General features: G+C 49.2%; 1 protein-coding gene across 2 annotated transcripts in view; it reads left to right on the top strand.

Annotated features, from left to right (window-relative positions):
- The first annotated feature begins 1,403 nt into the window (after positions 1 to 1,403).
- RGS10 (regulator of G protein signaling 10) overlaps positions 1,404 to 27,017 on the top strand; it is a 42,165-nt gene continuing 16,551 nt past the window's right edge. The window contains exons 1-3 of one of the 2 annotated variants that reach the window (XM_007964250.3): positions 1,404 to 1,552; positions 16,677 to 16,795; positions 17,993 to 18,079. In XM_007964250.3, coding sequence (XP_007962441.2) covers positions 1,504 to 1,552; positions 16,677 to 16,795; positions 17,993 to 18,079 — 255 coding nt within the window. In that variant the 5' untranslated portion in view covers positions 1,404 to 1,503. Of the gene's footprint in view, positions 1,553 to 7,604; positions 7,729 to 16,676; positions 16,796 to 17,992; positions 18,080 to 27,017 lie in introns of those variants that run through there. The other variant, XM_007964249.3, reaches the window with a different exon arrangement.

Below are 27,017 nucleotides of genomic sequence, written 5' to 3'. Positions count from 1 at the left end.
CCGCTGCGTCTAACCCTGTTCTTGGTCACCGCGTTCGCTTCAGGAGCCTGGAAATCCTCTTGTGGCAGAAGTGGGAGAGTGCTTGGAAATGCCCTGAGGAAAACGACTTTTAAGGGGGAATAGCGGAGAGCAAAACAAGAAGCAGCCACCGGACACACTTGGGGTGCAACTGGGGCTGTGGGGTGGGTAGACGGAGAGGGAAAGTGAGCAGAACTGGAAGCTCAGAATAGAAGATACAAAAGAAAGTGCCAAGTAGTGAAAAAAACTGCAAAAGGACGGGGGGTGGGGGGGAGGGCGACTGGGGAACAGTTTAGAAAAATAGCAATTAGTACAGCTAAAAATAAAGACCAATTTAGAGACAAAGCCAGATACACAAGGAGAAAAATAAAACTCGCCAGAAAGACAATTTCTTGCAAACCAAATGTTCAAGAAAATGGGGGCTAATGACATCCCCGCTGGGGCTGCTCCGTAGAAGAAATGAAATAATAGGAGACCGTGGAGCGCGCAGCGCCCAGCAGGTGACGCCGTGGGGGCCTGAGTGGTCCCGGTCGTGGAGCCTGAAGGCCCTGCCAGAGGCTGTGCCCACGTGTCCCCAAAGTTCAAGAAGTGTCCCGAGAGCGCGGTATGCCGGACAGAGCACCGCCCGGCGCTGGAAGCGGGGTGTTCCTGCGGAATTCTCTCAGGTCTCCCCGAGTCCTGGCGCCCGCGCGGCACAGCCAGGGGAGAGGGCGCCCACCCGCGGCGGCTCGGCTAGCTCGGCGCACCGGCCTTGGGGACGCCCCACACGCATTCGCGGGGCGGGAAGGGGCAGCGCCCACGAAGTCGGGGAGCAGCCAGGCCCCGGCAGGCGGGGATCCTGGTGACGAGGAGGCAAAGGCCACGGGCTGGGTCGCGCCTGAACTCTGCAGAACAGCGAGGCCTCGGCTTCCCGGCCTGTGACCCAGGAGGGGACCCCGCCTGCCACCCGCGAAGGCTCGCTGAGAGCCCCGAAGCGCGGTGCGCCCGCGACGCCGTGCCCGTTTCTCCGGGGCTGCAGAGAAGGCGGGAGACCGCGATGGGCGCAGGAGCTTGAAGCTGGGCGGGGCCGGCCGAACGGCTTCTCAGGCGAGGGCCAGGGATCCCGGGACGCGCTAACTGCCTCTGCTGGGCTACTAAGTTCCCGGCGACGCGGGCTCCCTCTGGGCCAGTGCACCCCATCCCAGGCGCAGGACAGACTCCCGGCGATCGGGGGTCACCCGGGGCTGCCCTGCCCCGCCCGGGCACCCCGGAGCGGAACCGCTAGTCCCCACCGGCGGGGGCGGGCAGGGCGCACGGAGCGCGCCACGCGGCGCCTGGCTAGGAGGAGGGCGGCGGGCGGGGACCTAGCGCTCCGGGGCGGTGCTGAGCCCGCTCCTCCTCCTTGCCCTCCTCCTCCTCCTCGCCCTCCTCCTCCTCCTCGCCTTCCTCCGGCTCAGCCGCCGCGCCGCCGGGTTGCTCCTGCTTCCTCCCCGGGCGCCCGCGGCGATGTTCAACCGCGCCGTGAGCCGGCTGAGCAGGAAGCGGCCACCGTCAGGTAAGCGGCTCCAGGGGCCCGCGGGCTGGGGGTCGGGGCGCCGCTTCGCCCGCCCGGCCTCCTGCCCTCCCTCCTGTGCTCGGGCGCGGCTCGGCGGTACCTCCTAGACTGGAGCCCGGGCCGACCGCACCACTTCTCCCCGCTGGGTCCCGCACCTTCGCTGTCCCAGCTGCGACGGGAGCGCAGAGCTCCTCCGGGCGCCCCGGGGAGGAAGTTTGGCTGAAAGAGGAACAGCCGCAGTTTTCTTTTTAGTGATGGTCTGGGAGAAAAAGGAGCGCCCAAATTCCCCAAACTTTGGAAGTGACATGGGGCTCCAGATTCTGAAAGCAGAACGGCGCGCGGGCTTCTCCCTCAGTGGCCCTCTCCGCCTCCGCTGCGGGCGTGGGTGGAAGGGTGCCGAGCGCCCGGGGGAGCACGGCTGGACCCGAGCATCCGACTGGGCGCCTGGGCCTGGGGCGCCGAGGGCCTTCACTTCTGCCGCAAGGAGCCAAAAGGTGCGGTCGCGAGGGTGGCGGAACCCCAGGATGGAGAAGGGCACCTCTGCGGTCCGTGCCAGCGAAGTTCTGACGTGACGAAGGATTCGCCTTGGCTGTCACTCTAGGCCAGCCTGAGCCACGGTCTGGGGCAACTTGATAGGACAAAGACCCCACGGTGAAGGTGGAGCCATGCCCTTAATTCTGGTCCTTCTACCCTTTGGCTGATCACAATAGCTACGACCTGTACAGGCCTTCGGGTGCGCCAAGGGCTTTGTCCACCGCGTTGGGTGAACTCTCCCTTCACCCCTAGGACAACCTGGTGCGCGAGAAGTGAACGGAAGCCAGGCGCTGTTAGGTAACTTGCCCCAGTCACACCCAGCAGGTGATGGGGAGGCTTTCAAACCCAGGTTCTCCTGACTCTGGAGTTCAGAGGCTTTGCCGGGCTTCCCACGCCAAGATTCACTTCTGCTTGGCGCTCAGAGTCGGAACACGTTGGTGCATTTCCTTTCTGCTACCTGATATTTTATGAGGGACATTGTGGTTTAGAGACTAGGACCAGACTGGCTAGATCCGAATCTCACCTTCGCCATATTCACCAGCCGTGGGACCTCTCTGCAGAATAAGGGTCTGCAAAATGGGAATAACAGTAGCTACTCGCCTTTTTAAGCACTTAATTGGAACCTGTCTCCATCCATCAAGTTTTGCAAATTATTGTATTTAATATGTAGAATTTCGTAGGGTTGTTGTAATGATCTTACATTGTTGTCGGGCACGTACTAAGTGCTCCATTAGCGTTAGTGGTCATGTAAACCTTTTTGTGTTGCATGTGAGTCAAAGAATTCCCTTGTGGGTGTTAATGTTAACTATTCTCTGTGGTTGGCACAGGCCTGTGGAGTGCTGCTCAGAGCCTGGACTTGAATTAAACTTTTGGTTCTAACCTTGACTCTGTCATTCAGCAACACTGGGCAAATTACCTAATCTTTCTGTGCCTCCGTTTCAATGATGTGCTGGAACTGGCTCAAACTGGATTGCAAGAGCCAGTTACTAAATATTCAAAAAGTTTGGGAACTGGTTGCTAAACCTTAGGTAGCTTGAAAGTAGTTATGATGGGATATTTACATCATGAAAATCAACAAAGCTAAAAATGAAGGCTTCATTTTGACTCAGGAGAGCTGATGTCCAGCACACCTCTGAATCACTTTCTCCATCTGCAAAGTGGGTTTCATGGGATTATGGGGTTAAATACTCAAAACCATATGAAGCCCCTAATACAATGTGTGGCACTCAATAAATGTGTAATAATTATTAGTTTTTCTCCCTTTTGTCTGTTATAAATAGAGCTGCTATGAATAGCCCTGTACACGTTACTTATTACTTTAGATTACTTTTGGGTTGAAGACTGACAAATACAACCATTGTATCCTGGGAGATACATGGATTTGGGGTGATTTTGCATGTAACCATGTTGCACCCCAAAAAGGCTGAATGCAGTTTTAGGGAATAAATTGTTTCAGGGCAACAAATTTTAAGCCTCATGAAATGTGGTTACATCACAGATAAAAAGGTAGTCTCAGGCCGAGCGCAGTGGCTCACACCTATGATCCCAGTACTTTGGGAGGCTGAAGCAGGAGAATTGCTTGAGCTCAGGAGTTCCAGATAAGCCTGGGAAACGTGGCAAAACCCCATCTCTACAAAAATAAAAAATAAAAAAATTAGCCAGGCATGGTGGTGCGTGCCTATAGTCCCAGCTCCTTAGATGGCTGAGATGAGAGGATGGCTTGAGCCTGGGAGGTTAAGGCCGTGGTCAGCTTAGATCGTGCCACTGCACTTCACCCCAGGTGACAGAGTGAGACTCAAAGAAAAGGAAGGAAGGAAGGAAGGAAGGAAGGAAGGAAGGAAGGAAGGAAGGAAGGAAGGAAGGAAGGAAGATTGGCTACTAAACATCGTGGATTGGTACTGGATGCCTCGACTCCAATAGCCTGATTTTCTTTGGAATTGTAGGTCTAGGGTCTTTCCCCATTATGGAAAATAACAGAAGTTCTTACCTGACTGGTCATCACCACCAAGCCGTGGGCAAAGAAGAAGCCTAGTGAGAAAGGGGTCGTTTGGGCCTGGGGGCGGAGGTACTGAGAAGACAGCCAAGTGATTTTTGGGACCATGTACTGATTTTTTTTTTTTTTTTGTAATTTTGAAATATTTTTCTTAAGGAGGATTCTCAAATTGTATAAACTTCAGGCTCCACAAAAGCCGGAGGTGCTCCTGCAGGACCCCTGATTTGGACCTGGTTGTGGTCCTGCCTCCCCCAGCACTTTCTATTTTACACTTTTCCTACCTTTCAGCAAAATCTCACTGGAGACACTGTCTTTCTGCGGAGGATTTGGAGTTCCTAACCCCTCCTTCCAAGGTTCAGAGTGGGATTTCCTTATTCTTCTTCCTGAGGTTTCTCAAAGTGTGTTCCACCCGTTCTGTGGGTTCAGGAGGGCCTGGATAAAATCCAGCTTCTCAGGCCTCGCCCAGACCCACTGGTTCAATCTTGGGGACGGTAGGGAGGTGGGAGGGTTAGGTGCATCTTTGATAAGCACCCCAGGGAATTCTCAGGCCAGTGAAATGTGAGGGTCCCCCAACAGCGTTCTGTCCACTCACCCTGCCCAGTTATCAACCTTGCATTGTTGGTAACTGAAAGATGCCCATCTGAGATGCCAAGCTGAAGCCACCCGACTCCCTACCCCTGCAGCTGCACCCAGGGGTGACCTCTCAGGGGAATTCCCACCCTGCCAGGCAGGCATCGGCCTTCCCCTCGGGCCTGTCATGCAGGATCCCATTAAACCCTTGGGAACAGTTTTAAGTTTATGGCTGGGCTTGTTTTATTTAAAGATGACAGTTTGCATAGCAGTTTAATGTCTTTGTTTTAACAACCCGGCTGCAGGGTAGCCTTGGCAGCTGGGGCAACTTTCTCTGCAGAACATCACTGGCCCAGGCCTGCGGGGAAAGAGGTGCCGGCTGAGGGGTGTTGTTTTCTACAGGTATGGTCAAGCCCATGAGCCAGCTGAGCCTCTGGGACCTGCTCTGGTCACCACCTACTGCAGCCCATAGCCTGCTGGGTGTGAGGTGCTCACTGTGTTTTATCTGCATTGGCTGATTTGTATTTGATGTGATGCCGCCTTTCTTCATGGTTACAAAATGTAGCTGCCTGGCATGGCCATTTCCTAGGGCTTCCTGGGTGAAGTGAGTCACTTCCCTTCCTGGGTTGAGTGAGTCCCCGGACGCTGGGCTCTGGGAACCTGCTGCTTAAACTGCACTAAATTTATGCCCCCAAGTTTCTTCTGCTTCCCCCAGATAGCTCTTTGCTGCAGCAGCCCGGGGGTGGCAGCAGGAGCGGAGGAGGCCCTGGCAGGCAGAAGCAGTGGCCCCTTGATAAGAGCTGTCAGGCGGCATCCGCTGGAGTGAGACAGTCCCTTGCATACTTGTGGGGACAAAATTTCCCTTCCAAGCAAGTTCCCATCTGTTTAGAGCCCTGCTAAGCACCCGCAGGTCCACCTCGCTGCCCCACTGCCGAGTGGGGGGCCACTTATCTGACTGAGTCCTTCCCAGCCCCATTTTTCTTGCTCTCTAGTCTACCCCTGGAGGGACTGGACAATACCTGCTCTGTGCCTTTGCTCCCCCAGGTGTCCTTTGTCCTGTCCCAAAGCCTGGGTCTCCCTGCTCCAGCAGACCCACCCTTCTAGGCCTCGCTGCCTCCCATCCTTGGCACTTGACAGAGCAGCTTGTCTGAGCAGGAGGGAACCATTTCATTTCTCCCTGGAGGGCTGCAGAGGCCACTAAGGGGCAGGGACTTGTCCGGAGCCACCCATTGCAGAAGGGGCAGAGACCTCAAGTCTTGGACCCAAGTCCACAGCCACCTAAACACAACAACCATTTAGCGACTTTGCTAAAATATATTTAGAGAATGAATGTGGAGCTGACAACTTTCCTCCCTTCCTCCATCCCTCTCTCCTTTCCTTCCCTGCCTCTGTCCCTTCCTCCCTCCCTCCCTTCTTTCCTCCCATCCTTCTTTTCTCTAGTCAGGACGTTAGAAACAAACAAAGCAATCATCAAACACCTTTATCATTTCACATAGAAAAGGACATTTTAACACCCCCAATAGTAGGAAAGATATAATCTCAGGTAAAGAGCTGTCCTGATCCTCTAGAATCTAGAGGAATCTAGATCCTCTAGAATCTTCTAGAGGTTGTTGCTCCTGGGGAGAGACACTGGGCACCTGGGGGACAGAGGTGTGAAGAAGACTATTACACCACACTCCCTTTTGTATGTCCTGAACTGTGATCTTCTTCAAAGCAAAAACAAAACAAGCAACCCAAGACTGTCCTTACTCTATCAGCACAGCTCACTTGTCTTCCTTCTTGTTTATTCGTGGACTAGTGAAGAAGACTTCCGACCACCCTGTGGCACTGTGGGCAGGCGACCACCTGGGAACTTCTGGCCTCCTCTCCTCAATTCATTTTAAGTTCCATGAGAAAATGGGCCCCACCTTTCATTTCTGGCATCTTTCTCTGTGTTTTTCTCTCCCGCCAGACAACCTGGGGTTGAATCCCAGCTCATCCACTTCCTTGCTTGCTTCTTTGTAGCAAATTTTTTATCTCTCTGTGTCTCAGTTTCCTGATGTATAAAATGGGGCCCATGAGGAAACCAACTTCCAAGGATTGTTGGAAAGTTTCGATGAGACTTGTAAGTGCTCAGTAAATGTCTACTTGTTGTTTTTTTTTGGTTTTTTTTGGTTTTTTTTGAGATGGAGTTTTACTCTCCTTGCCCAGGCTGGAGTGCAATGACATGATTTCAGCTCACTGCAACTTCTACCTCCTGGGTTCAAGCCATTCTCCTGCCTGAGCCTCCTGAATAACTGGGATTACAGGCATGCACCACCACGCCAGCTAATTTTGTATTTTTAGGTTTCTCCACACTGGTCAGGCTGGTCTCAAACTCCTGACCTCAGGTGATCTGCCCCCCTCGGCCTCCCAAAGTGCTGAGTTTACAGGCGTGAGCCACCACGCCCGGCCTCAACTATTTTTAATAGCTATCCATCCTCCTTTCTGTGTCCTCTACCCTTAGCCTGGTGCCTGACTTTGCTCATTCCTTAGCAAATATTTATCACTGTAAAATATATACTTGAGTACCAGACATCATGCTGACCCTGAGGAAGACGCAGCCCTTGCTTTCAAGAAATGCACCATCCACCTGACTGACCTTGGAGGAAAAAGTCATTTACTTTGCCTCCAGGGAGGGTGCAGGACAGATTGAGCAGAGTAGGAGAGTGAGGGCAGTTTTACGCAGAAATGTCAGGCCCCAGAGGACACACAGGGGCCTCTGGAAGTGGAGAAAATCGATGACAGGGTCTTTGTTTTCAGGCTAGGGCTGCTGGGCCGTTTTCTTTTTTCTGGCCTTTGCCTAGAAAGTGGAGAGTCTAGGGAGGCTACAAATAACAGTTCGGCATTCTTATTTCCTTCCCTCTGGTAGAAACTGGAAACCAGTGGCCATCTGTTGTTTAGTCCACTTAAAAGAGGATGTTGAGGCTTGTTTTTTCTTCGGACCCAAGGGTGCTGGGGAGCCCTCCAGTCTCTGCCTTTCTCACACAAGGCGTCTCTGGGAAGGCAGTGGATTGTTGGTCTGCGTGGAACTTCTCAGGTGGACCCCAGAGCATGGAACGTAAGGAATGGCCCCCACCCCTTTCCATGTCGGCAGTCACCTTCGCCCTGGGTGGGGCAGGGGCTGGGAAGAATGTGCTGTGAGGACACAGAGGTGCACAGGTGACTTGGGAAGGGCCAGAAGGAACACTCGGCTTTCTGTGAGGCCCGTGCCCTGGTGTGAAAACGCCACGATGCCCTTTCTGAGTGGAGCCAACCCTCCGTCACCTGCTTTCCTTCTCCTGACTTGGATGCTGGCTATTACTATGATTATTGAAAAACTTTTTTCACTTTTGATGTTATTTCCTGCTAACTGCGGTTCAATCAAATCTCCCCAGCAGGGGAATTGCATGCAGGCGGGGTAGTTATTCTCAGCAGCTAGATACTGGAGCCGATAAACACTTAAGTAATATTTAGATACGATGTTTCCATGACCCAGTTTCTCGGGAGCCTTACACAGATCACCAGTTGTAACAAAATGACTCTCTGATTCTAAATTGGGAGGATTTTAAAAAATGTAATACACTTGATGTGGCATAGGTGACAAGAGGTTTTAAATAAGTTTTGTGGGGTGTGTACTTTCTTTGAAACTTCATTACAAAGTAGAGTATTTTAAAGGTGCACGCCTGTGCATGTGAGTTGTACCAAACCACTTTGGAATTTAGGGTTAGTATCTCTGCCTTTTCCTGGACTTGAATGTTTAATAGCCTGTGAGTTTGAGGGAGTACTTAGGACAAAACTTCTGAGGATGTAAGTTGACTGCTGTTGAGGAAACTGGATAGTGAGATATTACTAAAATATTATTTGACTTGGAGAAATTGTCTATGCAGGATAATTACACAGACCTTCCTGCAGATTAACAGCAGAAGTCCATGCTGTGAGCATTCATCTCTGATGAGTGTTACAGATGCCTTTTGAGTATGGATTTCCAAGGAATTAATGTCTGGAGAAGGTCTCTGTCAGATATGACATCATAGCATCTATAAATAATGCATCATAAAATAAGCTCCAAGCAACCAGCCCCAGCCATCTGCACTGTGATGCTTCACCCATCCTTGAAATAATGGCTTTTACTGACGCCAGAAGCCACATAGGGCAGCATAAGCATAAATGGAAAACGGATATACATTGTGTTTGTGTGCTAGATGATTCCACCTGGTCTTATGTGACTTTTTTTTTCCTGCATGGATTGGACTCACCCAGTTTTCTGTTTTTTCCCCAAAGTGTGATTGTTCTTGGTCTCTCAAAGGCTGTTGTGTTCTGGTCTCTTTGAGTACAAAGATCAGCAGATACAAAAACTAAAAATGGCAGTAGAGCCTTTGGTAAAGAGCATGTACTCTGGAGCAGGAGTACCTGGGTTTGGACCATGATTTCCCATTTTCTAGTTGGGACCCTTGTGAGTTACTGTGCCTCAGTTTCTTCATTTGCAAAGTGGAAATAATACTAACCACATCAGTAGGTTATTGTGAGAACTGAATTATTTAATTCAGGTAAAAGCCTGGAACAGTACCCAGCATGTTGTAAATCATTTGCAAGTTTTTCTTTTTTCTTTTTATTTTTTTGAGACAGAGTCTTGCTCTGTCACCAGGCTGGAGTGCAGTGGCATGATCTCGGCTCACTACAACCTCCACCTCCCGCGTTCATGCAATCCTCCTGCTTCAGCCTCCCAAGTAGCTGGAACTACAAGTGTGCACCACCACACCTGGCTAATTTTTTGTATTTTTAGTATAGATGGGGTTTCCTCATGTTGGCCAGGATGGTCTCGATCTCTTGACCTCGTGATCCGCCCGGCCTCTCAAAGTGCTGGGATTACAGGCATAAGCCACTGCGCCAACCTTTTTTTTGAGACAGTCTCACTCTGTCATCTAGGCTGGAGTGTAGTGGCACAATCTCGGCTCACTGCAACCTCTGCCTCCTGGGTTCAAGCTATTCTTCCGCCTCAGCCTCCCAAGTAGCTGGGACTATAGGCACCCACCACCACACCTGGCTAATTTTATATTTTTAGTAGAGGTGGGGTTTCACCGTGTTGGCCAGGCTGGTCTTGAACTCCTGACCTCATGATCCGCCCGCCTCGGCCTCCCAAAGTGTTGGGATTACAGGCATGAGCCATGGCGCCTAGCCATTTTTTTTTTTTTTTTTTTTTTAAAGACAAATTCTTGTTCTGTTGCCCAGGTTGGAGTGCAGTGGTGTAATCTCAGCTCACTGCAACCTCTGCCTTCCAGGTTCAGGTGATTCTCCGGTCTTAGCCTCCCGTGTAGCTGGGGATTACAGGAGTGCACCACCACACCTGGCTAATTTTTGTATTTTTTGTAGAGACATAGTTTTGCCATATTGCCCAGGCTGGTCTTGAATGCCTGGCCTCAAGTGATCCACCCACCTCAGCCTCCCAAAGTGCTGGGATTACAGGTGTGAGCCACCATGCCTGGCCCATTTGAAGTATTAACCATTATTATTAGCTAATGACAGATTAGTCTGAAAATAAATTTGCTGAAAAATATGCATTTTGCATGCAAAAAATTTGAAGATCTAAAATGATTTAAAGAGCCTAGAAGCTAAGAAAACAAAACAAAACACCAAAAACTTTTATTGCAAAAATGTTTTACAGCTGAAGTAAACAATGACAACAAAAATCAAACATCATGATAAAATTGAAACAAACAAATATCACAGGCAGGCCTTCCCTAGCTGGAGAGATCGTAAAACTGCTGGAGAACATGCTTGACATTTTTTCCACCTATTCATATCAGTCCTGCTTTCTTGTGTAATCTGTCTGAATCGGAAGCTTTTATCAATGAAAAGGGATAGAAGAATATTGGAACTTTGTGGATCCAGGTACCAGAAGTTGGGCACCTGGGAAATCTTGGTTTTGCTTTATTCTTAAGTTCAGAAGTAAACCTGTTTTGCTATTGAGAAAGAGTATTTATTTCTTCTAATATTACTAGACTGGTTGTAACATTTATGTATGTATGTATGTATATATGTATGTATGCATGTATGTATGTATTTACTTATTTACTTTAACCTGCTTCCCCTTCCCCCTTGGTTGTAACATTTTTTTCTTTTTTTTTTTTTCCCTGAGACAGAGTCTCTCTCTGTCACCCAGGCTGGAGTTCAGTGGTGCAATCTCAGCTCACTGCAGCCTCTGCCTCCCGGGTTCAAGCAATTCTCCTGCCTCAGCCTCCTGAGTAGCTAGGATTACCGGTGCGTGCCACCACGCCCAACTAATTTTTGTGTTCCATGTTGGCCAGGCAGGTCTTGAACTCCTGACCTTGTGGTCTGTCAGCCTCAGCCTCCCAAAGTGCTGGGATTATAGGCATGAGCCACTGCACTGGGCCTCTTTTCTTTTTTTTTGATTTTGTTTGTTTTTTTGTTTTATTGAGACAGCGTCTGGCTCTGCCACCCAGGCTGGAGTGTAGTGACGCAATATCGGCTCACTGTAGTTTCTGCTTCCTGGGCTCGAGCAATCCTTCCACCTCAGCCTCCTGAATAGCTAGGACTACAGGCCCACACCACGATGCCCAGCTAATTTTTGTGGATTATTTTTGTTTGTTTTTGTTTTATTTTGTTTGAGACGGAGTCTTGCCCTGTCACCCAGGCTGCAGTGCAATGGCGCCATCTCGGCTCACTGCAACCTCCACCTCCTGGGTTCAAGCAATTCTTCTGCCTCAGCCTCCCGAGTAGCTGGGATTACAGGTGCGCACCACCACACCAGGCTAATTTTTTGTATCTTTAGTAGAGATAGGGTTTCACCATGTTGGCCAGGCTGGTCTTGAACTCCTGACTTCGTGATCTGCCCACCTCATCCTCCCAAAGTGCTGGTGTGAGTCGCCATGCCTGGCCTAATTTTTGTATTTTTTGTGGAGACGGGAGTTTGCCATGTTGCCCAGGCTGGTCTTGAACTCCTGAGCTCCAGCAATCAGCCTGCCTTGGCCTCCCAAAGTGCTGGTATTACAGGCATGAGCCACCCCGCTGGCAGGTCGTACCTTTTAAAGTGAGCTGAGATGGCTTAGGAATTCATTACTTAGTGTGTCCCCTGAGCAGGGGACCCTGAGTTGCGGAAGTGCCCTCGGCCTAAGGGCTATCCCTGTCTGCTCAGTCATATTGGAGGCTGGGGATAGCGACTTGGAAAAGAGAGATGCCACTCGGTGAGTGGAGTTTGCAAATGCTGTCTCATCAAGCTCTGTCTATACCGATATCAGTCAAGATGGATTTTAGAAGGGTGGGGTGCAATAGCCAAAAGCCTTCAACTCGAAAGACAATCAGGAAGTCTTAGAAAAATTCAAACCAACCTTTCTGGAGAAAATAAAAACTTATGACAGATAGAGAGTGGGTATCTCAGATAGAAGGATCTTCTATGCCACTTATGGGGACAGAAGGTGGGCAAAAGCAAGAAGGAATTACTCTTTATCTAGAGCACCAAAGCCAGAAAACCAATACCCATGGCTATAAAGAGCAGCTCCATCTCGGTGTACTTTCTGACCCGCCCCTGAAAATTCCATGCTCTTCTGTAATAGTGTCCATTGTAAATGTATTTCATGACATGTGATATAAGGGAGATGTTAGCCCAGGTGACAGTGGAATGGAAGGGCCCATCGGTTTTCTAACTGTGTTCCCAGGAGCCCTGGGATTCTGCAGACATGGCCCTGGTGAGGACAGCTGATGTCCCACATAGGTCCCCATATTGGGTCCATCCCGTGATTCATTAGCTGCATCACCTTGGTTAGGTCATTTTATCTTCTGGATTTTTGCTTCCCAGTCTATAAAATGAGGTGATGGGGGAGGTGGGGCTGGACCACATTAGTGTGCTTTGAGTTGTAAAACTTTTTGTTCAAATGAAAACAGACACATAAACCTAATATGCAAAAATGATTAGAGTATGAAATAAAGGGTGGGGGTTGGCGATTGTCTAACAGTGAGGTCAACTCTCTTAACTCTCAGACACTCTGTTGGCTAAATGGTAATCTACTGTGTGTATTTATTTGCAAGACGGTGTGACAGTGAAAACCCAAACATGGTCTGGTTTATTATGGAAAAGAGTGTCCAGAGTTTTGGAATCCTTTCAGACCAAGGTTGAAAACTTATGGCCAAAGTGGTTCTGCCATGGCAAGAGAAATTTGCAGCTGCCTAGATTGTTCCTGGAACAGTGAACTTGTGTCTCTAGATTTATTTACTTAAGAGAAGATCTGCTGGGGAAATGGAGTAAATTGTCAAACTGTATTCTCTGGGCAAAGAGCAGAAGAGTAAATTAGTGGAATGCTTGGCAGAATGAACCCTGCTGCAGAAATTTCTTGTAATAATGATCTTTTAATTGGATTTATACTTTGTTGGAAAGAAACTCAGTGTTCAGGAGCTTGCCACTGCGGCATTTACGAAGAGAACAGGGAACTAATTTAATATCCACGAACTGGAGGGTCACTTTAGAAAAGCATCAGCTCCATTTGGTGATGTGTTTAAGTGAGTTTGCTTCATGGTTAGAGGAAAGGATTTGCCCCAAATAATTCTCTTATGTACTCTATTGCCAATGAGCATTGAAGCATGGTCCCTGCCGGGTTTCTGGGTTTCTGCTTTATTGATGATTGATTGATTGATTAAGACAGGGTCTGTCATCCAGGCTGAAGTACAGTGGCCCAATCATGGATCACTGCAGCCTTGAACTCCTGGGCTCAAGCTATCCTCCTGCCTCAGTCTGTCCAATAGCTGGGACTAAAGGAGCATGCCACTATGCCCAGCTAAGTTTTGTATTTTTTGTACACACAGGATTTCACTATGTTGCCCAGGCTGGTCTCGAACACCTGAGCTCGAGCGATCTGCCCACCTGGGCCTCCTGAAGTGCTGGGGTTATAGGTGTGAACCACCGTGCCCAGCCTAGTTTTTAAATATTTTATAGAGATGGGGTCCCACTATGTTGCTCAGGCTGGTCTTGAACTCCTGAGATCAAGCCATCCTCCTGTCTCAGCCTCCCAAGGTGTTTGGATTATAGGCGTGAACCACTGTGCCCAGCCAGCCTGGTTCTAATTTAGCTCATGTCATCTGGTGAATGTCTAAAATCCTGGTAGTTTCCCCAAGTGCTTGGATTCGGAGTCCCAGGGGATCAAGAAATCAACGTGTATTTTGACCCCCCATAGAACATCAGAGATCACAGGAGCTGTCACTATTAAGTAAGTCCAGTGTGCTCTGATACAGATTTTCTCCAAAACCATTTTTAGCTGTGTGGCCCCCTAGCTGTTTGCAGCAATTAATATTTAGGAGACTTTATTTAAAAAAAAAATATGTAGAAGTGATTTGCTTTGCTGATTGATTGATTGATTGATTGATTGATTGATTGATTTAGACAGAGTCTTGCTCTGTCACCAGGCTGGAGTGCAGTGGCGCGATCTCAGCTCACCGCAACCTCCGCCTCCCGGGTTCAAGCGTTTCTCCTGCCTTAGCATCCCAAGTACCTGGGATTACAGGCATCCACCACCATGCCTGGCTAATTTTTGTATTTTTAGTAGAGACAGGGTTTCACCATTTTGGCCATGATGGCCTCGATCTCTTGACCTTGTGATCTGCCTGCCTCGGCCTCCGAAAGTGCTGGAATTATAGGAGTGAGCCACCACGCCTGGCCTTGCTGATTTCTTAATTAAAAGTTTATTTTCTCCTAGTTTCGAACTTTTCTTTTAATAGAAATATGTCTCTAGTTTAAAGAAAAGTCAGTGGGGAAAAAGTGTTAGTTATGGAAGTAGTTTGCTTGATAGATGGTTATTTTAGGGATGGGGAGAAAGGAACTCACATTTGTTGAGCGTCTACTGTGTCCCAGGTGTGCTGCTAGGTACCTAATGTGCTTCCATTTTTGAATCCTTATGATAACCCAAGAGATGGGGGATGATTTTCAAATATACACAAGAATTTTGCCCAAGATCCTATAGTTTTGAATCGGGGAAACTGTTTTTGTTTTGTTTCGTTTCGTTTGAGTTGGAGTTTCGCTCTTGTCGCCCAGGCTGGAGTGCAGTGGCACGACCTTGGCTCAGTGCAACCTCTGCCTCCCAGGTTCAAGTGATTCCCCTGCCTCAGCCTCCCAAGGAGCTGGGACTATAGGCACCCACCACCACACCTGGCTAATGTTTGTATTTTTAGTAGAGACGGGGTTTCACCATGTTGGCCAGGCTGGTCTTGAACTCCTGACCTCAAGTGATCCACCCGTCTCAGCCCCCTAAAATGCTGGGATTACAGGTGTGAGCCACCGTGCCTGGCCAGGAAACTGGGTTTTGAACCTGGCCCCATCTGAAGTGACATTCCATGGTTCTTCCTTGACTCCAGGAAGGGATCACATGCCATAGAATGAAGCATGCTTTCATTGTTCCCTCCTCCCACAGGCAGGCAAGTGGCTGAAGTGTGTTATTTGGAGATTGCCCGTCCCCCACAGGAGACTTCTCAGTGTCTTGAGTCAGAGAGTGCAGTGGAAGATGTGCAGATACAAAGAGTTTTCATCCATTTTCTCTGTGTACCAAAATGTAAGAGGGTTGCCATAAACCTCAGGCATCAGGATAAATGATATTTATTTATGTATTTATTGTCATTATTTTTAGATGGAATCTTGCTCTGTCGCCCAGGCTGGAGTGCAGTGGTGTGATCTTGGCTCACTGCAACCTCCGCTTCCTGGGTTCAAGCATTTCTCCTGCCTCAGCCTCCCAAGGAGCTGGGATTACAGGCGCGTGCCACCACACCCAACTAATTTTTGTATTTTTAGTAGAGATGAGGTTTCACTCCTGACCTCTGGTGATCTGCCTGCCTTGGCCTCCCAAAATGCTGGGATTACAGGTGTGAACCAGGGCACCCAGCCTATAAATGACATTTAATGCAGTGTTTTAAAAGATCAAAATGAATGCAAAAACATCCGTGATGAACAAAATATCTGAAGTTTAAATAAAGTCAGGAAAAAATAACAGTGTAATGCTGAGCCATATTGGACCCTGAAGCAAAAGGAAAAATCAGTATAATTGATCCTGTCTTTATTTAAAATTTGGAAAATTTGGGTATTTTGTTCATCTGGATTTTTTTAGCACAAATTTTGATTTTTTAAAAAAGTATTGCCTGAGGAACCGGGCGCGGTGGCTTATGCCTGTAATCCCAGCACTTTGGGATGCTGAGGTGGGCGGATCACCTGAGGTCAAGAGTTCGAGACCAGCCTGACCAACATGGTGAAACCCTGTCTTTATTAAGAGTACAAAAATTAGCTGGGTGTGTTGCTAATTGCCTATAATCCCAGCTATTCGAGAGGCTGAGGCAGGAGAATTGCTTGAATCTGGGAGGCAGAGGTTGCAGTGAGCCGAGATTGTGCCACTGCACTCCAGACTGGGTGACAGAGTGAGACTCTGTCAAAAACAAACAAACAAACAAAGCTATTGCCTGAAATGACATTTATCTTGACGCCTGGGTATTCTGGCAACCCTCTGACATTTTGCACCATCATGTGGGTCCAATCCTGCAATGAGTTTTTTAATCTCTACGCCAGGTGCTAGAGGTACAAGATGAGGACATATAGGAACCTTCAGACTAGTGAGAGTCAGTCATGTAAATAGTCACAACAGAGCATCATAATTATAAGTCTGTGCACAAAGCGCCATGGGGAAGCAGTTGCTGTTGAATCACAGGTCTCTGGGAGGAGGGTTTGAGGGCGACTTGAGGGCTGCCTCCGAATTGGCCAGTGTACACCAGAGTAGGGGAAGGATTTGGTGGGAAATGGCAGGTCCCTTCATCCCTCTGAGCCTCAGTTTACCCCATCTGTAAAATGGAGGAAATAGTAGTACCTGCCTTACAGGGTTGTGTGACAAGAGTGAGTCCATCATGTTAAGCACCTAGAACAGAGCCTGAGCCATAACTTGGTTTATGTCAGTCGTGATGGTGATGGCAGTACCGACCATTGCATGCAGATTTCTTAAAATGACAGCGTATTTTGGCCACATATGCAATCTGAACTTTGCTTTGCAGACATCCACGACAGCGATGGTAGCTCCAGCAGCAGCCACCAGAGCCTCAAGAGCACAGCCAAATGGGCGGCATCCCTGGAGAATCTGCTGGAAGACCCGGAAGGCGTGAAAAGATTTAGGGTTTGTCTTTTTCTTTGTTCATCGGGATGGATGCCGTGTGTGCGGAAGTTCTGATGCACGCAGGGGAGAAACAGGCCAGTTCAGCATTGTGTATCAGCTTAGCGCTCTCTATGCCAGCTTAAGAGTTTAGTACTGTCAATCCCAGCTTGAGGGTGAGCCTTTCTCATCTGTCATGACTGTGTTGGCAACGCTGTCACAGATGGGCAGCCTGTTTCTGGTTTTTGTGTAGTGAGGTGGGAGGGGTACAGGGTGGGAGGAGAGAGAAGGTACCATGCCCATTGGTGGAGTCTGTATGAGGAATTCCCAGCTCTGGGTCTCTCTGATGTGGAGGCTTGTTCTCTCATGCTTGGAGGACTCTCAGAATGCATTGTTGACAGACTGAGAGAGACTGGCAATGCGAACTTGGCCAAGGGACCTCCGAGAGCAGGGCTGATGGATGGGGAACTGTTGATGCCATCTAGAAATAACTTTTCTGACCAGCAGAAGCCCCCAGTGCCAGATGGAAGACCGCATGTGTATTTCAAGAATGAGTCCTGGTCACTTCTGTCTTTAAGTCTTGGGTCAGGAATAGGATGAGTCCTCATGCAGTTGGTCCCTGTTGGGGCTCCCAGGGAGGGAGTGGCATGTGGTACTAGGCTTCTAGTTCCTGGTCACCAGGCCACTGTGAGCAGTGTTTGCAACTCAGGAGGTCTCTGCACAGCAGAGTAGCTGGCGGTGCCATGGACTGCCCAAGACCGGCCGTAAGAAAACACACATACCTCCAACTTAAAATAGTTTGTGTCATGGTATCTTTACACATGCTTAATGTGTTTTCTTTTCTTTTGTTTAAAAAAAAAAAAAGAGCCTGAGTTTAGAGGCATGTACTTTGTTTAAACACTCTCTGGAAGGAACCAATATATCTTCCACTTTAATTTACTTTTTGGTAATTTATTGTCAGCTTAGAAATATGAGTAAATTCCTGCTTCATTTGTACTCTTCTTTACAAAGTCAAAACCATTAAGGTCAAATGCATATGAAATTATAGCTTTAATATTAAACATACTCATTTGCTTTTCAGAGTAGAGTTTTCAACGGGTAATTGGACCATGCTCCTCTGTTGAATTTTGCCAAATCAGTCTTTGAAGGGAAATGCCATTTGTTTTATTATTTTTTTTTAGAAGTAGAATACTGTGTGACTCTTTTTCTTTGTATCCACAGGAATTTTTAAAAAAAGAATTCAGTGAAGAAAATGTTTTGTTTTGGCTAGCATGTGAAGATTTTAAGAGAATGCAAGATAAGACACAGGTATTTCCTCCACTCTGTAATCACTTTCTTGATAATTGTTTTCCCTTTCCTTACAAACTTACAACTGCCCTTCCAATAGATTCCGAAGTTGCCTAAAGAACCCCAATTCATATTAGTTTTGGGGGAAGATTTAAGCTTCAGATTAGGTACCTTGTGTTGATCAAATATTAATCTTTTTAAAAGGGTGAGTTAGCCCATTTTTAAATGGAGCTGTTCAAATGGATCAATATTTAAAATAAAAATAACAATTTATGTCATTTAGTGTTCCTCATTGCATAGAATTTTTTTCTTCATGAATAAGTTATGAGGATGTTTCTCCCAGATTTTGACATGTTATCATTTTTGGACATGGTAAAACGATACGTAGATGCGTAATGATAAAAGCACAAGGTGCATCAGAGGGATTGTCAATTATTCAATATGTCGTACTGAGCTTCCCATAGTTGGTGAGCATCCTGTGGAGAAAGTCTCTGACTGTTCTCCTGGGTAGATGCGTCCTCTTTGCCTTCATTCCCAGTGTCAGCTGGTTGGGTATAAGGGAGGGTAGATGAGATTATGGGGAAGGAGGCCTGTGCCCTGGGTGGGTTTATGAGGCCTGGCCCTGCATCTTTCTAAGAGGCTGCTGGCTAAATGCCTGCAGGAGCCAGTAAGTCATGTGAATGAAGGAGGCTCCTGGTGTGAGGCTGGAGGGAGTGTTGGGGACTGGGGCCAGCTAAGGACATTCTGTCTGCCTGCACAGGCTGCGGCTGGTGGTTTAGGGCCTGTGGCTGTCTGGGCTTCCCTTGCTTCAGGTTCTGTCTCCGCCAACTTACTGATGGCGATCTCCTAGATCTTTGCTTGCCTTGGGACCCTGGGGCCTTTCTTCCCAAGGCATCTCTTATATTCCACCTAGTGCTGCCTGTTTTTCTAAAGAAGCTGGACATTTAGATCCTTAATGTGAAACCAGATGATTTTTAAATGTTGGAACTAATTTTTAAAAAATTTAAAACCTTGCCTGCCAAACAAAACATACCCACGGGCAGATGCGGCTTGTGAGTTGCCAGTTTTTGAGCCTTCGTCTCCAAAAGCTGGAATCCATGGGCCAGGAGCTGTGAGGCGTTTGCAGACAACTGCTTGGAAAATGTACATCATGGGTTTATTCACAGGCCTTTCAGGGCGCAGACACACATCCCCCCAGATGGCACAGCACGGCCTTTTCTCTGCCACCCTCCTCTCCGGAGGTGGCAAGGGAGGATTCTAAGATGGATTCTCTTTGACTTGAATTTCCCAGGCCCACCTAGAAAGCCATTGCTGGGCGTGACCCTTGGGTTTGGCTTTCTGACTTTTTCTCTCCTCAAGGTCTCCTCTGGATGACGTTGGCCAGAGCCTCCTGGGTGGAGAAGGGCCTCAGGGGAAAGTGAGAAGCAGGTGGTGGGAGATGCTTTGGAATGCTAGGATTCAGGCTGAGGGCCTTCAGAACAAGAGCCTCGTCTTTGTCCTTTGTCCCCAGCACCGAGGACAGGGCCCGGGGACCACCATTGATAAATGCTAGACTCTGCCACTGCTGCGACCCGCCTCACCATAAAATCCTAGCTCAGAGTCAAGCAAGCAAACAGATGTCTATTCCCCTGCCATATTCTTTTGAGTGTTAGAGGTAGGAGGGGCCTGTGGGTGGGCCGGTCCGCCCCTGCTGTGTAGACAAGGAAGTGAGGTCCCCGCACCATGGCAGAGCTAGGACTTGAACCAGCTCCCTGAAGTCACCCGTTGTTCTCTGCACCACCATGCTGCTCTGTGCCTCCGTTCAGTTGAATTCCCCAAATCTTTGTGAAGTGCCTGCTTGGTGCCTGGCACTGAACAGGAGGCAGCCCAGGGACAGACAGGTGAGTGGCTCCGGGGAAAGGGTGCCTCGAGCGGAGCAAGCCTGTGCAAGTGCGATGAGTATAGAGATGGGGAGCGCTTGTGTTGTGGGAGCAAGACGGGGGCAACGGGGAGGGATCCAGGGGAAGTGGCTTTTTAGCTGAGACTTGGCATTGAGATCGGGAGGGCGTTCCCGGGAGCAGGGACAGTGTGTGGGCAGGCAGGGCTGGTGAGAAGAGCTGAGGGAAGACCACAAGGGATGAGTGGCATGTTTGAGGGGGAGGCCACTGTGCTGTGCTTCAGGCTGACAGGGAAGCCACACCTGGGGACCTGGGTGCCAAGGTGAGCGGGACTGGGAAAGCCCCTGCAGGACTTCAGTGGAGTGGTTGGAAGGAGGGGTCAAACTTTCGATGTGCCGCTTCCAGCCTTTCAGGTCAGGCAGGTCTGGTGTTGGGTTGCTCTGCCCTGTCCACATCCTAAAGAGAGAGCTTCCAGAACGGGCAGTCCCTTTCCACGCCTGTACCCCTGACATCCAGCACAGGACTTCTTTTCTTTTTTTGAGACAGGATCTGACTCTGTTGCCCAGGCTGGAGTACAGTGGTGCGATCTTGGCTCACTGCAGCTCCTCCTTCTGGGTTCAAGCGATTCTCCTGCCTCAGCCTCCCTAGTAGCTGGGATTATAAGCGTGTGCTACCATGCTTGGCTAATTTTTGTATTTTGAGTAGAGACAGGGTTTCACCATGTTTGCCAGGCTGATCTCGAACTTCTGACCTCAAGTGATCCGCCTGTCTTGGCCTTCCAAAAAGCTAGGATTACAGGTGTGAGCCACTGCGCTCGGCCCAGCATAGGACTTCTTGAAAGTCTGTGTCCTTAAGCCTGGAATGCACCCGGCAATTGCTTTGGTGCAGTGAATGCCACCCTCCCGTCACTGCCTGAGAATGCAGATTGGGTGGAGGCATCGGTGACACCTGGGGTGTTTGGCCTGGAGTGTTTGGGCTCCAGTGTGAGTCATTGTTCCCATTTGAAGATGCAGGGATATGATCTGAGTGGCTAAGCAGCAGCTCGCCCGAGGCTGGGCACAGTGGCTCACGCCTGTAATTCTAACACTTTGGGAGGTCGAGGTGGGTAGATCACTTGAGCCCAGAAGTTCGAAACCAGCCTGAGCAACATGGTGAGACCTTATCTCTACAAAAAAAATACCAAAAAAAAAAAAAAAAAAATTAGCTAGACATGATGGGTTGTGCCTGTAGTTGCCTGGGGAGGTCAAGGCTGGAGTGAGGTATGATTGTGCCACTGAACTCCTGCCTGGGTGACAAAATGAGACCCTGTCTCAACAACAACAAAAAAAGAATTCAGAGCCACATTTCTGACTCCAGGCATTCCCTAGTGAGTGCCACTGCCTAGGAAGTAAAACCAGGCAGTAAGCTCTAAATTACTACAGAAAGTGTGGGGCAGCATAGGCACTGGGAGAAGTTGCCTAACTGAATTTCCTTCTTTGCTTGTTTTTGTTTTTGTTTTTGAGACGGAGTTTTGCTCTTGTCGCCCAGGCTGGAGTGCAGTGGCGCGATCTCTGCTCACCGAACACTCTGCCTCCTGGGTTCAAGTGATTCTTCCGCCTTAGCCTACCGAGTAGCTGGGATTACAGACGTGTGCCACCACGTCTGGCTAATTTTTGTATTTTTAGTAGAGACGGAGTTTCACCATGTTGGCGAGGCTGGTCTCAAACTGCTGACCTCAGATGATCCGCCCGCCTTGGCCTTTTGAAGTGCTGGGACTACAGACGTGAGACACCGCGCCTGGCCAGTTGTTTTTAATCCTCTGTTGTGCACTTAACCTAACTGGATTTCACAGTCAAACTTATCACATCTGTTTCAGCAGGGAGACTATGGGAGGATTTTTCTCTCTCCATCAACTAAGGCAGTTGAGGGGTCGATACAAATCCCACTCTCGCCTCCGTTGTTTTAACACCAACTTTGCGTATCCATATCATTTACTTGCCTGTCTTCTGTGTGGTTTGTCTTCTGGGATCTGGGAGTGGGGGGCCTCTTCTTCCCCACTGTCTCCGAGAGTCTAGACCCATGCCTGACACATGGTGAACTTCCTTCCTCTTTGTAGGATGAAGGCATTCCATTTCCTGGATCCAAGTCCTCTTCTCTCCTGAGTCATTCCCTCATTTTGGGAACAGCACACGAGAATGACTTCTTCCCTCCAGAATGACTCACGAGAGAAGAGCCCAAAACACAGCCGGCAATAGCTTCCAGAGAAGGGGATCTGGCAGGTAGATATGTAAAGACCTTGTTGAGTGGAAATGTGATTTTTTCCCCTACTCTCCTACTTTACTGATAATCTGACAGAGCGTAGAATTCTGGGGTGAAACACAGAAGTTTGCAGACATCGTCTCTTAGTCTTCTACTTTTATTGAGAATCAGAAATTTATATGTAAACTGTTCTGTTTTTTTTTCTTTTTTTCCCTCTCCGGGATAGTACAGGACTATTTTCTTTTCTTTCCTTTTCTATTTTTTCCCCTTCCCTCCCTCCCTCCCTCTCTCTTTCTCTCCCTCTCTCTTTCTTTCTTTTTTTGATGGGGTTTTGCTCTTGTTGCCCAGGCTGGAGTGCAATGGTATGACCTCGGCTCACTGCAACCTCTGTCTTCCAGATTCAAGCGATTCTCCTGCCTCAGCCTCCCAAGTAGCTGGGATTACAGGCGCCCTCCACCACACCCAGCTAATTTTGTATTTTTAATAGAGACGGGGTTTCGCCATGTTGGTCAGGCTGATCTCAAACTCCTGACCTCAGGTGATCCACATGCCCTGGCCTTCCTAAGTGTTGGGATTACAGGTGTGAACTACCACGTCCAGCAATTTTCTTTTCTTTTTGAGACAGGGTCTCACTCTGTCACCCAGGTTGGAATATAGTGAGGTCATGGCTCTTTGCAGCCTGGACCTCCTGGGTTTAAGCAGTCTCACCATGTTGCTTAGGCTCATCTCAAAAGAAATCCTCTCTCTGGCCAGGCACGGTGGCTCACGTTTGTAATCCCAGCACTTTGGGAGGCCGAGGCGGGCAGATCACGAGGTCAGGAGATCGAGACCATCCTGGCTAACATGATGAAACCCCGTCTCTACTAAAAATACAAAAAATTAGCTGGGTGTGGTGGTGGCACCTGTAGTCCCAGCTACTCGGGAGGCTGAGGAAGGAGAATGGCGTGAACCCGGGAGGTGGAGCTTGCAGTGAGCCGAGATCGCACCACCGTACTCCAGCCTGGGTGACAGAGTGAGACTCCGTCTCAAAAAAAAAAACTAATTAATTAATTAATTAAAAAAAAAGAAATCCTCTCTCCTCAGCCTCCCAAAGTGCTGGGATTACAGGTGTGAGCCACTCCACCTGGTCAGGATCTTTTCATCACTAGTATTCTAAAACTCTTCAGTTAGGGACTTTGGAGGCAGAGGTGGGGTTCATTCATTGTGTGAATTCTTTGTGGAGCCTTATAATCTGGGAATCTGTAGTTCCAGGAAATGGTCTTATGTTGTTATTATTATTATTATCATTTTGGAAACTTTTTTTCCTTCCATTGTCTCTGGTCTCTTTTCCAATGATGACCTTTCACCAATGCATTGAGTCCTTAATTTCATGTTTTATTCTTCCTATTTTTAAAATTTTTTTTTTTTTGGCTTTTGGAGATTTTGACTTTATCTTCAGATCCTCCTATTGAGTTTTTCCTGCTTTTTTGTTTTCTCCAGACAAGGGCCCTCTAGTCTGTTCCTGGGCGGCCACAAGGCTAATATGTTCCTAAACTAAACATATTTCTAATTAACTTTCAGGAGAAGTTTCCTAGGGGGTCTATATTTGGAATTTCCCTGAATCCCTTTATTGTGTTCGGCATCTCATTCTTGCCATCCTCTGTGCCTCTGTTCTGGAGCCTCCCTGGGTCTGTTTCTTTAGAAAAGAAAACTTGACTCTTCTGTTGAAGGTGGGGAGGGAGCCACCTGTCTGCTCAGGGTTGGTGGGGGGGGTGGAGGACCTGGAGGTCTGATGGCTTCTTTCTGCCACCCTCATCAATTCCACTGGGCTACCCGATGCCCTCGAGCTCCTGCCGTCTGGACGCGCTTCTCGTCGGCACCCCCCCCTCACCCGTGCAGGGGCTTGGGTTCATTTTTCTGGGTCTCTGCCGAGTCATCTGCTGTTCCTCCAACTGCTTCCCGTTTCCTGAGCCAGTTCTTGAAAATATTCTCGTATCATTTATTGGATATTTTCTTTGCCTCTTTCTCTTTCTGAAATTGATATTAGTAAAGTCAGTGTCTTGATCCTTTCATTTTCCTAGGAATTATCTCCCACATTCCATCTCTGGAAGAAGACGGGGTGGAGGGGAGCCGGAGGCCAGCAGATGGGATGGGAGTGGGATTCCAGAGCTGGCGTCTGGCTGAGCATTGTCACAGCTGAGGCACTGCCAGGCCTCGAAGAAGGGCCCCAGCCTTCTGGGGTGCCTGGAAGGTGCTCACTGGGGTGCAGGTGCTTCATGGGCAGTCCCCGAGTGGATGGGCCCAGGTGGGACCCTTCTCCAGTGCCTGCCAGGACAGCCTCAGATGCTGGACACTTTGGGTCTCCCCAGGGAGAAAGGGGCTCTCTGGTCCAGGCTGTGGCCAGCCACGTGTGTCAGGGCCGTGGAAGAGAAGTCAGCCATCCTTCCAGGCCACAGACACAGAATCAACTCCACCAGCTCTGTTCCTGCCCTGACAGTAGCTAGAATAGGGTTAACAAAGCTCTGGAAAAATCTACCAAAATAGCTCCAGAGACTGGTTCTTCTTTTCTGCTCCTGTTCTCGGTCTGGACACCAGGCCTTCCCGTGACTGGCTTGTGGTCGCCGTCTCAGGGTTTCCCTTTTCAGTCACACTTCCTAGCTCCGGCGAGATAAGCTGAGCCCTGCAGCCGCTTACGGTCTGAAGCTGGTCAGCCAGGGCCTGGACCCCGACACTGTTCTCACACAGACTCGGGAGGGACAGCCGGTGGGAGAGGGCAGGGCTGAGATCCTCAAGGCTTATCTACCTGCAGTCACCGGAACCTACTTCCTTTCCCCCGGCCCCTTCTGCCCGACCTCAAAGACTCAAGCCATTCATTGCACTTTTCTATTTCAGAATCACTCAAGATATCCTGGATTCATGTGTTTATGTGTGTGCGTGTGTGCACGTGTGTACGTGTGTGTGTGCATATGAATGTTCAAGCGGAGGGGAGGTCTAAAGTGATTTCTACCCCCAGACCTCTGCATGGAGTTTGCTCATCTGCCTGGCTGAAATTCTGCTTTCATGAAGTGGCTTTAACACAGGAAGTGGTTTTCCAAAAGCGTCGCTTCCTGACGGAATGGGGGTGGTGGGAGGGAGGCTGTGGCTTCATGGAGCTGGTGGGTCTTAGAGAGGACAGCAGGGCCAGCTCCTAAGTGCCACCCCCTTGGGTCTCGAGGATGGCCCCCAGACCTGTCCCTTAGATAGCCACGCTTGTCTGGAGCGACTCCTGTGTCACTGAGTCTGGCATCAATTCATTGCTCCTATTGACAGTAAAGGCAGGGTGGACAGCATGGCTTTCGGTGTTCACCCAGCCTGGGTCATTTCCCTGCAAGTGCTGGCGAGGCTTGCTTTCTCGCAGAACAGGACACAGCCAGGCTGCGGCTTCTCAGGATCTTTTGTCCTCAGTGCCCTGAACTGAAAAAGGGATCCTCTTCCTTCCTTTCATGCACCAGCTATCAAAACCTTCTGGTGGTTTCCTTAAGGGCAGAAGGTTTGCAGAGCTTGGGATTTCCCAAACCAAGCGCCACAGCACATATGGAGCCCCAGGTAGGCTCTTGGAGAGAAAGGCAGTTTTCCAGGCGCCCCTGCACACATACGTTGTAGCTGTGTGACTGCATTTTAGAGGCATTTGTTGTCTGCCTTGCTCTGTAGGGTAAGGTCATGCTTTAGAGTCTAATGTTCAGAGAAACAGCCCCGTTTTTGCTGTTGGCAAGGTATGAGCACAGGAAGTCTCCTTTCTCTAAAAGAAAATCGAGCCCTCAGGGGAGGTTCTGGAGAAGGTTCCTGCGTCTGCAGCCTCGCCCTGAGGCGTGCTGTCCTGAAGACACAGTTCTTACTGTGAAGTCATCTCCTTACCATCCATGAGTGCTCCTGAGCCCGCCTCGGTTAGTTTCGGGTGAAACAGGAAGCCGGTACCTATCGGGGCTCCTGCTTCCCAGCAGGACTGCACTCGGGACTTGAGGGCGGGCAGCGAGTGTTTTCTCCACTGCCTGTGCTCAGTATCTCGTTACCTAAAAGGAAATCACCCTGCCTGGAAAGGCCGCAGACCGCACAACCTGGAGGGGCCGATGTGTCTTGCAGAAGTGGAACTGAGCAGAATTCAGAGGCCTTGGAGCCAAACAGTCCTAAGGCTCCCAGAAGCTCTCAGATAAGCCACACCACCTCTCCTGACCTCTGTGTCCTCATGGGGAAAGTGGCACTAACAGGAAAATGCCCTTTGCTGCATGTCCAGGGGATTAAGGAAATGGGATGCCTCCAAGCAGGTGTCTGCGGCCTAGTGGGCACTGGAAAACTGGTAGGGATAGGCGTGCATACTTTCACTTGATTTTTATTTTTTTGAGATGGAGTCTCACTCTGTCACCCAGGCTGGAGTTCAGTGGTGCAATCTCAGCTCACTGCAACCTCTGTCTCCTGGGTTCAAGCTATTTTCCTGCCTCAGCCTCCCGAGTAGCTGGGATTACAGGTGTGCACCACCATGCCTGGCTAATTTTTGTGTTTTTAGTAGAGATGGGGTTTCACCATGTTAGCCAGGCTGGTCTCGAACTCCTGACCTCAGGTGATCCACCTGCCTTGGCTTCCCAAAGTGCTGTGATTACAGGCATGAGCCACTGTGCCCGGCCACAGGATGGTTGTAAATGGTACTGAGTGCTCTCTGCAGGCCAGGATTCTTTCTGTCATGGCTTCTGGATGGTTAATGCAGCAATTTTGTTCCAGGAGATGTGGCTGCGGGGTAGGGGCTTGGCAGTGCAAGTTCTCCCATATAGAAATTCTCTCTGGAGTGGCCTGAGAGCCCCTGGGCTGTGGGGGGTGCCTTTCTCTTGCCACAG

Source organism: Chlorocebus sabaeus, chromosome 9 (genome assembly GCF_047675955.1).
Source record: "Chlorocebus sabaeus isolate Y175 chromosome 9, mChlSab1.0.hap1, whole genome shotgun sequence".
Classification (NCBI taxonomy): Eukaryota; Metazoa; Chordata; class Mammalia; order Primates; family Cercopithecidae; genus Chlorocebus; species Chlorocebus sabaeus.
Note: the sequence above shows the minus strand (reverse complement) of the source record. Positions and strands in the feature narration are given on the sequence as shown.